The 12,935-nt window shown below is 46.9% G+C and overlaps 1 protein-coding gene across 1 annotated transcript in view; it reads right to left on the reverse strand.

The window, feature by feature from the left end:
• The window catches only part of ITIH5 (inter-alpha-trypsin inhibitor heavy chain 5), a 68,889-nt gene extending 55,954 nt beyond the window's left edge, over positions 1-12,935 (reverse strand). Inside the window, exons 1-3 of the mRNA XM_006130631.4 lie at positions 12,699-12,935; positions 5,713-5,760; positions 1,010-1,173 (exon numbers count right to left, since the gene is read on the reverse strand). Of these exons, the coding sequence (XP_006130693.2) occupies positions 1,010-1,173; positions 5,713-5,760; positions 12,699-12,818 (332 nt within the window). The 5' untranslated portion in view covers positions 12,819-12,935. The remainder of the gene's footprint in view (positions 1-1,009; positions 1,174-5,712; positions 5,761-12,698) is intronic.

The following is a 12,935-nucleotide window of genomic DNA, read 5'->3' on the forward strand; positions in this document are numbered from 1 at the left end:
CAAAAGTGAAACTTACAGTCTTCACCCCAGCTGGCCTGTACAGCCGCTTCCCTACTCAGACAGGGTTTGGCCCATGCCTGCTTGCCTGGACAGCTTCCTCTCCTCTCTTCTGCTTCCTCGGCTTTTTTCCCCGCTGACTCAGCGTACTGCAGGAGCTTTCTGGCACCCTGCAGTACCTACAAGCCTCAGAGCAATGTCTGGGTTTCCTCCCTTGACTACAATTTCCTGCTCTTTTTTCTTATCCTGGGGGCACCTGATTAATACCGACTCTCCCCCCCCCCCCCAAAAAAAAGAAAAAAACACCGGGGAAAAAATTCTTTGAGAAAAAAAGGGGAAGACCAAAGTTGTTGAGCAAAAAAACCAAAAAAGGACCCCGAGAGTTATTAAGCAAGAAAACCAACATTTTTTTTTAATTTTAAAAAACCAGCATGGCCCCTTTAAGAAATGCTTTTGAGGCTTTTCGGCCCTAACAGTTTGCCAGCGACTGTCCACTATCTTGTCTTCCTGGTCCAGGCTAGACAGCTCCCTGCAGAACCAGGTAAGCACCCGGGATTTTCGCCTCCTGGCCGGGAAAAAATCAGAAAATACCGGACATTTTAGGTGTCGGGTATTTTCTGAATTTTTTTACCAGACAGGAAGCAAAAAAAACGGACTGTCTGGGTCAATACTGGACACCTGGCAACCGTGCCTGTTACTATCCCCAAAAAAGCCTGTTCTCCAAGGCTTTCCAGCCACTCTGGTGGGCTCTGGAGAGGAGGTTCCAATTTGGGGGTGCCTGTCAGAACCAGGCCTCCCAGCAGGCCTTCAGCACCAGGGAGTCAAATACAAACTTGGGGCCCTGCTCTTCCGTGGTATCGGTAACCCTTTGGAGCTCCTGGACTCAGGGCCCAGCCTGGGCCCAGCAGGGCCAAAGAGGGGAGCCAGGGGGACATGCTCACCACACACCCTCTCATCCAGCAACGCGACAAGAAGGGGCCAAGAGTCACGGAGAAGCCAAAGCACCACGTACATGGTGAAGTTGGAGATAAAGGCCGCGGCTGGGATCTGCATCTCAAAGGTGGCTTCTTTGGCCTCTGACCCTCTGTTCACCATGGTGCAGGAAACAGTGGTGAAGGCATAGCGGGAGATGATTGTGGATCTCACTGTGAACTCAGACATCTGCGGCCGGGTCTCCTGTGGGAATTGAAGTGTTTACCCATTAGCACCAGCGACACTAAAAGCCAAACCGCCTGTCCCTGTGGCATTTCTTCGCGGCATACCAGCCTTGAATATGAGGTGCGAACAAACAGCCTCATAAAAAGCCTGTGAGATGGAGAGTACTAGAGACCCTTTGTGAGCATTAGGCCAGTTGGGGGTTTTTATCAAGGGTTTACATAGCGGGGAAAGGTTACGCAAAGGACACGATGGCTCCCTATGTACAGTCAAGGACATAGGTCTCATTCATCCTGTGCAGTGCCCATGGGAAGCCTCTACACAGATTGAACCAAGACATATAGGCAACGTCTACACTACAGGGTTTTTGTGCAAAAACAGCCATTTTGTGCAAAAACTTGCGGAGCGTCCTCACCTCAAGTACGTTTTGGCCCAAGAAAATTTACAGTAGAATGGCAAAACAGAAGATTTTTTGTGGTGTAGATATACCTCTTTCTACGAGGAATAACTCCCTTTTGCGCAAGAGTTATTGCATGAAAAGGCATGTGTGGCCACTCAACAGGGGTTTCTTGTGCAAAAAGAGCCTATCAGAAAAAGCACAGGTGCTCTGATGGCCATTCTGTGAATGGCCATCAGAGCGTTCTTGCACAAGAGTATGCATGCAGTTTGGACGCTCTCTCGTGCAAAAGCGATGCGCTTTTGTAGTGTGGAAATGCTTTTGTGCAAGAAGTTTTTGTGGAAGATCTCTTCCACAAAAAGCTTCTTGTGCAAAAAGCCTGCAGTGTAGACATAGCCATACTGTGAAAAGTACTTGTGAAATATGTGCATGTCCTAGATCATGGGTTTTTAATGGGAGGGTCATGGCTGGGTTTCAGGGAGTTATAACCACCTTCTCTTTCTTTAGGGCAACATGGGAGGAGATTCCCAAAACTCCGTCCAGTTGTGACATGGGATTATGGGGTGGGAAAGACTCAGAACCATGGTCCTAGATAAATCTTGTTAGAAGGTGGAAATTTTATGTAAGGTTCCTCAGCAGCCCTTACAATACGCTGCCAAATGCTTGCTGCAACCAAGTCTTAAAATGTATATGGCCGGATCCGCATCTGGTGGGACCAGCACTGATAAACTTAATTCGGTGACGTTACGCTGATTCACTCCAGCCGAGGATTTGTTCTGTAGGTCTCAAATGATGGAGGAAACAGGCTTAATAGAAAACATGCACATGACCAAAATGTCCTTTTTAGAACACTCTGGACCCCAGCCAGCCTGGATGAAGTCGGAATTGGAGCAGTGGAGAGATGACTGCCAATTTATGCATCTTGGGAATGTACTTTTATGCACAAGTGCCTAACAGAGCTAACGAGCCCTTAAACAGCAGTAGCCCCATACGTCCAAGAAGTTTTGTACTTGGAAAACCTGAGCTTCATGTAACTACTCTAAGGGTACATCTATACTGCAAGGCTATTTTGGGATACCAGAGGTATCCCGAAATAGCTACCCTGCGTCTTTTGAATGTGTCCACTATTGCGAAATATAGTGGGTGTGCTATTTCGTCATCCCTCGTTCCAGGAGAGATAAGGGATGTCTCGAAATAGCGTGTTATTTCAAAATTTGTCACTGTGTAGACGCGCCAAATTTTGAAATAGCCTATTTTGAAATAGAATCGAAATAAGATATGTAGTGCACATTCCATACCTTATTTTCGAGCTAAGGGAGCAGTGTAGACACACTCTAAGGCATTCCAAAATAGCTACCCAGTGTCCGAGGAGGGTTAGAAGAAGGCACGCCATATCGGGCTGACTTTTGAACACTCCAGACCTGATCGTTATACAGGTAGGGAGGCATCTGCAAAAATTCAGGTCTGGCAAGTTTCTGACTTTCGCTGAAGTAGTGTCACCCTTTGCTTAGCAGTGGCTCCTGGCATCCGTATTAAGAGTTACCCTGGTGTAAAGGCATGGAAGTAGTTACATCAATGTGAATTTCCCTACTATAGACAGGGCCCTTAGGGTATGTCTACACTTACTCCCTTGTTCGAGATAGGAATGCAAATGTAGGCGACCAAAATTGCTAATGAAGCGGAGATTTAAATATCCCGCGCTTCATTAGCATGATCTTGCCGGCGCGTTATTCCAATCAACAGCTGTTTCGAAAGTGAAAGTGTGCGTCGGGACACGTTACTTCAAACCAAACCCATTCCTCATTTTTTGAGGAGTAATGTTAATTCAAACCAAGGGGTTTGGTTCGAACTAATACGTCCCGGTACACACTTCCTGGTTTGAATCAGCTGTTGAGCAGAGTAACGCGCCGGCGAGATCATGCTAATGAAGCGCGGGATATTTAAATACCCGCTTCATTAGCAATTTCAGTCACCTACATTTGCATCCCTAGTTCAAACTAGGGAGCAAGTGTAGATGTACCCTAAGAATCTCATTCCCCTGAAGTACAAGGCAGGGGAAATCCAGATCTGGAGTTTGGTTCAGGGCCACTTCTAAATTTCACTAATTCTCTGTAAATTTCATTCAGTGTTCTGTATCTTTAACAGGCTATTATTGTGTTTGCAAGGGACTCCAATAAGTAATCAAATGGCCAGTCAGCTGTTATAATTAGAGCCACACAGGGTGCAACATCTTTAGTTTCAAACCTCCTGGCTACGTCTACACTGGCACCCTTTTCCAGAAATGCTTAAAACGGAACAGTCTACATTGGCAGGATGCTTTTCCGGAAAAGCACTTTTCCCAGAAAAGCGTCCGTGGCCAATGTAGACGCGCTTTTCCGCAAAAAAGCCCCGATTGTCATTTTTGCAATCGGGGCTTTTTTGCGGAAAAGACTACTGTGCTGTCTACACTGGCCCTTTTCCAGAACAGTTTTTCCAGAAAAGGACTTTTGCCCGAACGGGAGCAGCATAGTTTTTCCAGAAAAACACTGACAATTTTACAGTAGATCGTCATTGCTTTTCCAGAAAAGCAAGCGGCCAGTGTAGACAGCTGTCAAGTTATTCCGGAAAAGCGGCTGCTTTTCCGGAATAAGTGGCCCAGTGTAGACACAGCCCCTGGGTTTGCACCCTCCATCCTGATTTTCACTCTGAATGTCAGCTTCAAAACCTTCCCTAAACACAGCAGCCAAACTGAGTCAAAGCCACTGGGTTCCCCCTGGATGCATCTGAAGCTTCAAATGCCTTCAATTCTGTTGAGGGCATGGCAGGGTTGCCACTTACAACTTGGAACAGCTGCAGCTCCAGTACAAAGGGAAACCATCATTCAAGGCTTCTCCCCCTCTGGTGGTAGAAGTCCCTCCTAGAGGGCTGTGCACATGTCCACCCACACCCCTTTCCAGGTGGCGGGGAGAAACTGCTGATTCATCCACCCAGCCCTCCAAGTGGCACGTTGCTCTTTGTGCGCACAGTAGCGGAGAGCTGCTGAGGTCCTTTCAAACCAGGTGGCTAGGCTGTGGGCTGGCATTTAGCCCACGTTCCAGTCTGCACAGCGTATGCATTCCCTAGAGTTCTTGCACAACCTCTTACTGTATGAAATTGTGACCTACAGCTGTGTGCACTGCCCGCTTTGTTTTCTCCACTGCTTGTAAAAGCCCCATAGGAAAATGAGAAGAGGCATGAAGCAAAAACATTCCTTTTAAAAAACAAACAGGAGTGCACTCCAGGGTAGCAGAGAGCGCTGCTCTTTTGCAGAGGAAGGCATTGTTTTTTTCATTGTGTTTCCCTGTCACAAGCAAATTGCTTTTCTTGCCGAACAGAGGATTTTATTCCTGCTTAGCCCGTGCTTGGAAGTATGAAGAGAGCAGTAAATATAGAGAGCAGTGCAAATCTGAGGATATCCGCTTTATATCCATGGGTATCAGCATCCGCTGATTTGGGTGTGGATATCTGCGGCTTCTTTTTAGCAGGAACAGATGTGGATGCAGATATAGATTTTGTATCTAGACCCCTGCAAATTTGGGCAAATCCACTTTATATATTCACGAGTATCCCTGTTAGCAGGAGTGGACGCAGGTACCCACTGATCATTTTTGCAGATGAGCATGCGATCAGATGCTGATTTTATATCGGCACAGGGCTCTCTAAATAGTTTCCTGTGTTCTCTCTGTCAGCGGTTGCTTAGATCAAAACAGCTTGACCTTGTGTTGAATTCTTGTTAAAAACGATAACAGGACTCAGTGGCCTACAGTATGTGAGATGAGTCTCAGTGGGGGTGTGGTCATACCATGACCACTTCCACCAGTACTACCGCGTTTACCAGTGATAAACCACCTCCCCTCAATGTCATAGCAAAGAGGAAGGACCCTGGCTGGACTTAGAGTAAGCAACATCCATCCTTAGCAATCAGGTTGCAGAAGATTAATGGGGCAGTGTTGGGACATGCTTCAATTACCACTACACATCTGGAACCTACCATGTGGGTAAATACAGGAATGTAGCCTCTAGAATTCTTAGCCTGGGACAGGCCAGTGCTTCTATTTATTCACACCCACACGCCTGCATCCAAATACATCCACGCTGAATTTTCACTTTTATGCAAGGACATAAATATGCAGCAGGATACATACCAGCCTCTGCAGAAATTTGCTTTGCCTTGGGACTCTGCTGCGTGCAACCTGCAAAGGGTTAAGGGAACATTGTAACTTGTGCCTTTCTGCTTTCACGTTCCTGAACGGAAGATTTGTCGTTTGTTTAAAGAATGCAGTGGAGTCGATCCAGACGTTGATTAGTGCGACGGGTTTCACACAGCCCGGGTGAAACAATCCCTTTGTTAAGATTAAACGTCCAGAAAAAAAAATCTGAACACAGCCACCGATCAAAGCTGTGGAACATAATTTGGTTTTCCCAGACAAGGTGTCGCGAGCGCTTTTCAAAGCAGCATGTTACATGTGGGAATTGTTGTATATGGGGGGAGGGGATGTTGTAAACTGACACGCAAGGGCCATCAGCATTCAGACACAATCCTGAATAGTTAGCCCTCCGTCACTTTTCAACTAGGGGTCTCAGAGCGTTTTACAATTGGTAAGGATGGGCTTATTATTGTACTAAAATCACAACATGGGGAAACTGAGGCACATGGCAGCTAATTGGCTAGCCTACAGCCACACAAAGAGACAGGTTCTTGGCTGGCATAGAGCCATCCATTTGAATGGAATTGTCCTGATGTATACCACCTGGAAACCACGCTGGGGCTAACTGATTTCAGCTAAATCACTAGTCACCGGGAAGCAATAGCTGCCCATTGAAAGTACTGACCATGACAGAGCGAGACGTTTTAAAACCAGCCATCAGGCTGACTGTGAAACAAAGTGCCAGCCCCAGCTGCAGCACAAGCAGGTCCATTGTATTAGTGTCCACCATCTGCAAGAGCTTCTCTGACTTGGCTGTACGCTGCCTAAGTCCCAAACTAGATTCTAAAAAAGCCACAAAAATACATCTTTCAGCAGCAAAGTGACAGTCTCTCTCAGTGGTTTAAGGATAATAGCTAAGATGTTGTCTCACAATGTCTTCAAAGCAAGCCCCAATCTCAGTCAGTACCAGGACTGCCTTAATGCAAAAAAAATCAATCTGCTTATTAAAATGTCAGAGAAACTCCAGGCAGGAGAGGAGAGCAATCACACTTTGTATCTAAGGTGCCTTTGTTATTTTACCCTAACAGAATGGATTTCCTTGCCAAGGAGAAAAAGTTATGTCTGTTTACATGGTGTTGGAAAGCTAAAAAAAAGTGCCGGGGAGAAGTTAAACAGTCTTTAGTGTAAGAACGTTTACTCTTTTCTCATCTGTTGCTTTGATCAACATCTTGCTAAATGGTAATATTGGAAAAGTGGAGCACTCAGGAAACTCAAAATATAGATAGAACATTTTGAAAGGGATACACACCCTCATGCTTCAGGACATAAGGCAACCTCTATGTGACGGGTCAGGAAGAAACTTTCCATGTATGCAGGTTATCCCCTAACTTCCTACTGCAGGTTTTCTAGGCCTTACCTCTGAGGTTTCTAGAACTAATCACATGCAAAGATGAGATATTGGACTGGAAGGACCATTGTTCTCATCCATCAGAGCAATCCCTATGTTCTTACTGATAGATAAAAATCTTGTCTCTAATGAATTGTTTCAAATCCAACACACCCTAGAAGAGACCCAAAGCCGTTATCATGGAATAGCCTTTGAGGTGCACATGTGGAATGAGTTGGTGGTGTACGGAACAGCTGGCCCATACCAGAAAAACCAGCATGGATGCAATAGATACGATAGCTTTACTGGCAATCTTAATAGAAGCATTGAGTGGGCAGGGGAGACTAAATTATCACCACGTGGTCTTTCAAGAGGGAGCAACCTCCCAGATCAGAGGCCAAAATTCCACCCAGTGCAGCAGGATCAAACACAGCCAATCACAGGTGGAGGATGAAGCTTCCCCTTGAGGAAGCTGGCCCAGTGCCCCATATCTTCCATCCTGCTGGCTGTCCTCAGTCCCCAGTCAGAGCAGGGGAGAGGGGTGGCTAATAGCTTGGGAGGTCCCACAGAATGGGATTGGTCTGGGTCAAGCTCTCAGCCCCAGTTTGGACCCTGGCACCAGCCGCTGGCCACCATCTCTCCCATGTCTCCATCCCATTCTGTCCCATCCCTCGCGGTCCTACCTCTGTTCCACCCACAGCCATGCCCCTGTTCTACCCCCTTCCCTCCCCCCCGGCTCTTCCTTCTGAAGCCCTGCCCCCACTCACTCCTTTTTGCTTTACCCGGCCCCGGGACTAGAAAAGCTCTGTGCTCCCATTGCATCCCCAGAGCCATAGCAAGGAGAAGATTTTTCAGGGCGGGGCGGGGCCCAAACTGGCCAGTGGTCCTCGGCACCAGCCCCTTGGATCCATGCAGCAATCTCTCGCTGCCCCCCTCTGCTGCAGCATTCTGAGGTTTGGCCTATTTGATCTACGCTACCTTTCAGAGACCCTGTTTATGTCACAGTTCCCTCCATTGTTTCTTTTCCTTCATTCTTCATGTGTTGGGGAGCTCGGGGTCGTTTTGAACCAGACAAAACTTTTCCCATGACAAAAATCAAGCCAGCGGTGTCGGAAATGTGAGATTTGTCCAAGACCAGACCAGCTGCTCCGGTGTTCCGCCTTTAAGCAGCGATCACTTCACAGAGGGAGGGTCACAAAGAATGTTGTGCTGGAAACGAGGGCCAGGATATCTTCCAGCCCCCCACCCTCCTGCAATAGTTAGTTCACTCCCTAAAACACAAGATTTGCTTACGTTTTTCTTACATGACATCCTTCCAATGGGAAGAGCCCTGAAGCTGAGAAATGATTAACTTTACCCACCAGGGCTACGTCCCTATTTGCTTTGCTGCAGAGACATGGGGATTTTTTTTTAATTCATCTTCCTACTAGCATCTGTGGTGAAAATCCATGAGTTAGGAAGGCCGGGAGCTTGCCAAGATCCATGCATGTGCTTAACTGTCCCCAGGAGAGGGACTTAGCGGGGAGCCATTCATGAGCGCAACAGTTCAGCACGTGTTTGAGATTTTGCCAGATTAGGGCTTTAAGGATTCATTTCTGGGAGCGGGGTGGCTGGGGTAGGGCAAAGGGAAGGAGCATGGACACATGGGAACATTCCCCTTCTCCCCCCCCCCCCAAACTGTCTCTAAAATTCAATAACACCCTAGCAGGGAATGCACCTTTCCCCTACTCAGTGTTTTCAGTGCTTTGCATTGTCATTCGCTAAACAGAAGCAATGATACAATATTCGGCCTGACCCTTCCTCTGAGACCTTTGCATGACTTCTCCTTTCTCCTTTGGGGCATTGCACAAACAAATCACAGTAGCTAACGGCACTTAAAGCAGTAAGTATCTCTATCCATCCATGCATGGTACTCTTGTGGGCCCCATTACTATAAGCCCTCATCGTCTTTAATGTATTGATCCTTATGACACCCCCGTGAGGAAGGGATATGGTTTGAGCCCCATTTTCTAGAGGCTACGTGACTTGCCCAGGGTCACCTTGTAAGTCTGCAAGAAAATGTGACATTATTCGATTTCCGATGTGACGCTGTGGATTTTAGCAGAACATTGTTGGACACACTTTTGTAGATTTGCCCCCAAATTCTGTACAAAGTGGACCAAGTGAGCTGTCTATTGGAAGCTTATGCTTTGCTGATTCGTTTATACTATGCATATGCACATATCATTTCTGTTTTTAAAGTTATACGTATTGGCTTATGTACTGGTATTCCAAATATTTGTTCCTGGGAGATATCAACAGGCAAAGCCTGTTGTGAAAGGGTGGCTAGGTAAGTAAATCACAGTATTTTACTGTCAATGGACCTTAAATGGGGCAATCCACATCTGCGGGATTTTGCTGTGAACATTCAGACCAGTAAGCAAGTGATGGTGGCTAAGGACGGAGTCATGCATGGACTGGTAACTTGCTCATGAGACAAACTCCATCTGGGGCTGAACTTGGAAAACAATGACATTCCCTCCACATGGGCCAGGGTATAAAGAGGGCCCTGGGGGTTCTTCCATCTTTGTCTTCACCCCAGCTCATCACTTCAGGAGCATCTTTGCTATAGATTGAATCCAGAATGACTGGTGACCCATCCTGAGAAAGGATGTTTTCCAGAGACTTATAAGACAGCAGATTATTCCATCTCTGCTACAAGCCTGAACCAGGAACTTTGTAACTGGGGTATATAATTTGTTTCCTTTAACAATTTTACTCGGCATCTTTTCTTTCTCTCTTTTAGGCTAGGTCTAGACAACGGGGCTTTATCGGAAAAGCAACGCTAATTGCGCTCTGCGATTTGCATAGATTTTTCTGATTGCTTTTCCAGAAGAGGCTTTTCCACCATTTCGCCCAATCTAGATGGGGCCAAATGGCGGAAAAGCCTCTTCTTTTGGTGGAGCCCTTATCCCTCATGGAATGAGGAATACAGGGCTCCCTGAAAAAGTGTTTGCTCTTCCACAAAAAGAAGCGGAAGAGCAAACGCACTTCCTGGACATGGTGGGGGTTTTCCAAGACACCTCCAGTATCCTGGAAAAAAAAACATAGCCTAGACATAGCCTTATTAGTAAACCTTTGGGCTGTGTCTAGACTGGACAGTTTTTCCGGAAAATCAGCCGCTTTTCCGGAAAAACTTGCCAGCTGTCTACACTGGCCGCTTGAATTTCCACAAAAGCACTGACTTCCTACTGTAAGAAATCAGTGCTTCTTGCAGAAATACTATGCTGCTCCCATTTGGGCAAAAGTCCCTTTTGCGCAAAACTTTTGCACAAAAGGGCCAGTGTAGACAGCTGAGATTTGTTTTCCGCAAAAAAGCCCCAATCACAAAAATGGCAATTGGGGCTTTTTTGCGGAAAAACGCGTCTAGATTGGCCAGGGACGCTTTTCTGAAAAAAGTGCTTTTGCGGAAAAGCGTCCGTGCCAATCTAGACACTCTTTTCCGAAAATGCTTTTAACGGAAAACTTTTCCGTTAAAAGCATTTCCGGAAAATCATGCCAGTCTAGACGTAGCCTTAGATTTTAGATTCTAATGGATTGGCCTTTTGCTCTTTTGGGGACGATCTGAAGTGTAAATTGACCTGAGAATGTGGCTGGTCCTTTGGGATTGGAAGAACCTGTTTGGATTTGGTGGGATTGGTTTGCATAACCTCTCACCTGTGTAAGGAGCGGCGCTGGCTGTGGTAGAGGAGAAGCTGGAGTGTCTAGGGTATTGCTTGTGTGACTTCTTGTTGACCAGGGTGGCAAACAGAAGTGTTCTTTGTGGCTGGTGTGGTCCTTATTGAGGATGAATGCCAGTCTTGGGCTGTCAATAGCCCTGTTTCTAAGCAATTCACCTTGATTTGACCCTCTCAGTGGTATACCCAGGACCTATTATAGGGGGCAAGGGATTACAGCCAGGGAACCTAACCGTGGACCATTCTTTCTCCGTCTGGAGCTGTCCCTCTCAAGTCATGACAAAAATCCCCCCACAAAAAGAAGTGACTATGAGCCACCCCACAACCCAACAGTATCATCTTCTCTGGTCCATACATCTCCTCTTTCATCACAAAGCACTTTCCCAGCTGATGTACTGACTATGCTTCGGGGTCCCTTCATCTAGCCTGGGTCAGAAAAGCCAGAGCCAGGCAGCAACGCTGCACATGTTTTCTCAGGAAAAAGCTGAATCCAACTTTTAAACTTTCAGAATTACACAGGATGGCATTTGGCCAGGACTCTGGGGTTAACTCCCTTATTCTTGCTAGCTGCATCCACCAGCTCTTTAATGAGCACCGCCTTGGCTTTACCACCCTCATCCCAGGGCAGACGACCCCCTGGCAGCACTGTGCCCCCTACCACTATGCAGGGGCGTTGTGCATTACCGGCTCAGCGCCAATGCCTGAATCTCTACTAGCCATTTCTCACAGTACCTACTCGTCCTGTCAATTCTCCGACCCTAGCCAGTGCCCTCCAGCAGGGAGATCTGGAGGCAGGGGGGGGAGAGGCGATGGGTGTGACGTGTGCTCACAAGCAATATGCCTGCCTTTCAGGGGGTGAGACTTGGGAAAGGGGACTTGCTTTGGGATTTAATGCCATTGGGAGCAAAAGACACAAACACTCACCCTGTAGTTTCATGCCAACTGACATCACATCGACTCTAACATAAGGGGAGGAGAAAATACCTTTTGCTGTAGGTGCCGCGCTGTCTTTTTCTTACTGTTGTACCCCACGCCATGGATACAGTATAAACAATGATTTGGGGATGGGAATATTAATGAATGTGGCTGGGTTAATCAACTACACTGTTATTTGCCTGTGGAACTACACGATGCTCAGGAGCATAAACAAGAGAACTGGGTCCCAGTCCCATGGTCCTTATAATCCATCGTTAGATCAGTAACAAAACCAACTTGAGTAACTAGAGACAGTAGGGCAAGGAGTCTGGAAAACACCCAGAGACGTTGGAGCAGAGCAGGTTCTCGACACAAAAATCACATATCTTGATTTGTTATGGGGGGAAAATGGAGGTAAACTTTCTTACGATCAGTGTGTGCTTGTACTCTGGGTCCTCTAGCACAGTGTTTCGTAACCTTTTTTTTTTTTATAAAATACCCTCTTTTTCAAAAAAAAATTGTAAGTACCCCCAGGACCTACAGTTTTCAGACACATAATTTTTTTTCTACCATTGCAACACATTTGTTTGAACAACTTAATCGTAGCTGGGCGGGCGATGACATTTTTGGGTGTAAAAAGTAGAGAAATAATAAAAGCGCTGTCAAACTTAAAACAAACATTCAGTTTTCTCCAAGTTTCAGTTGTGTTGACGCACCCCCCAGACTTCTCTCAAGTACCCCTAAGGATACTTGTACCACTGGTTGAGAAACACTGCACTAGCAAATGAGATGGGAATTGATCTCACCTGGTTGCCCTGGGTAGACATAGATACAAAGGACCCCCAGGTGGATTATATTAAATTAATCTCCCCACCACCACCACCACCACCACCAGGCTGCTCATTTGGGATAACCCAGACAGGGGACACTGGATGCTCCAAACGAATCATCGCTTTGAAACTTACATGGTCTCTGAAGTCAGAATCCACCATCAGCGTCTCTTCCAGATACCTAGCGAGGAGCTCGGTGTCCTGCTGCCCAGCGGCGAGAGAGAATCCCCAGCAGAGCCACAGCAGAGAAATCATGGTGCAAGGGGCAGCCAGGGGTGCCCCCCCCCCCCGGGGAAGAGAAGCCCTCTCACTGTTGGGGCTGCTGCTTGCAGCTGGCTGGGATGGAGCGTCTGCAGGAGAAGCTGAGAGGAA

The sequence above is a fragment of the Pelodiscus sinensis genome, chromosome 1 (assembly GCF_049634645.1).
Source record: "Pelodiscus sinensis isolate JC-2024 chromosome 1, ASM4963464v1, whole genome shotgun sequence".
Taxonomy (NCBI): Eukaryota; Metazoa; Chordata; order Testudines; family Trionychidae; genus Pelodiscus; species Pelodiscus sinensis.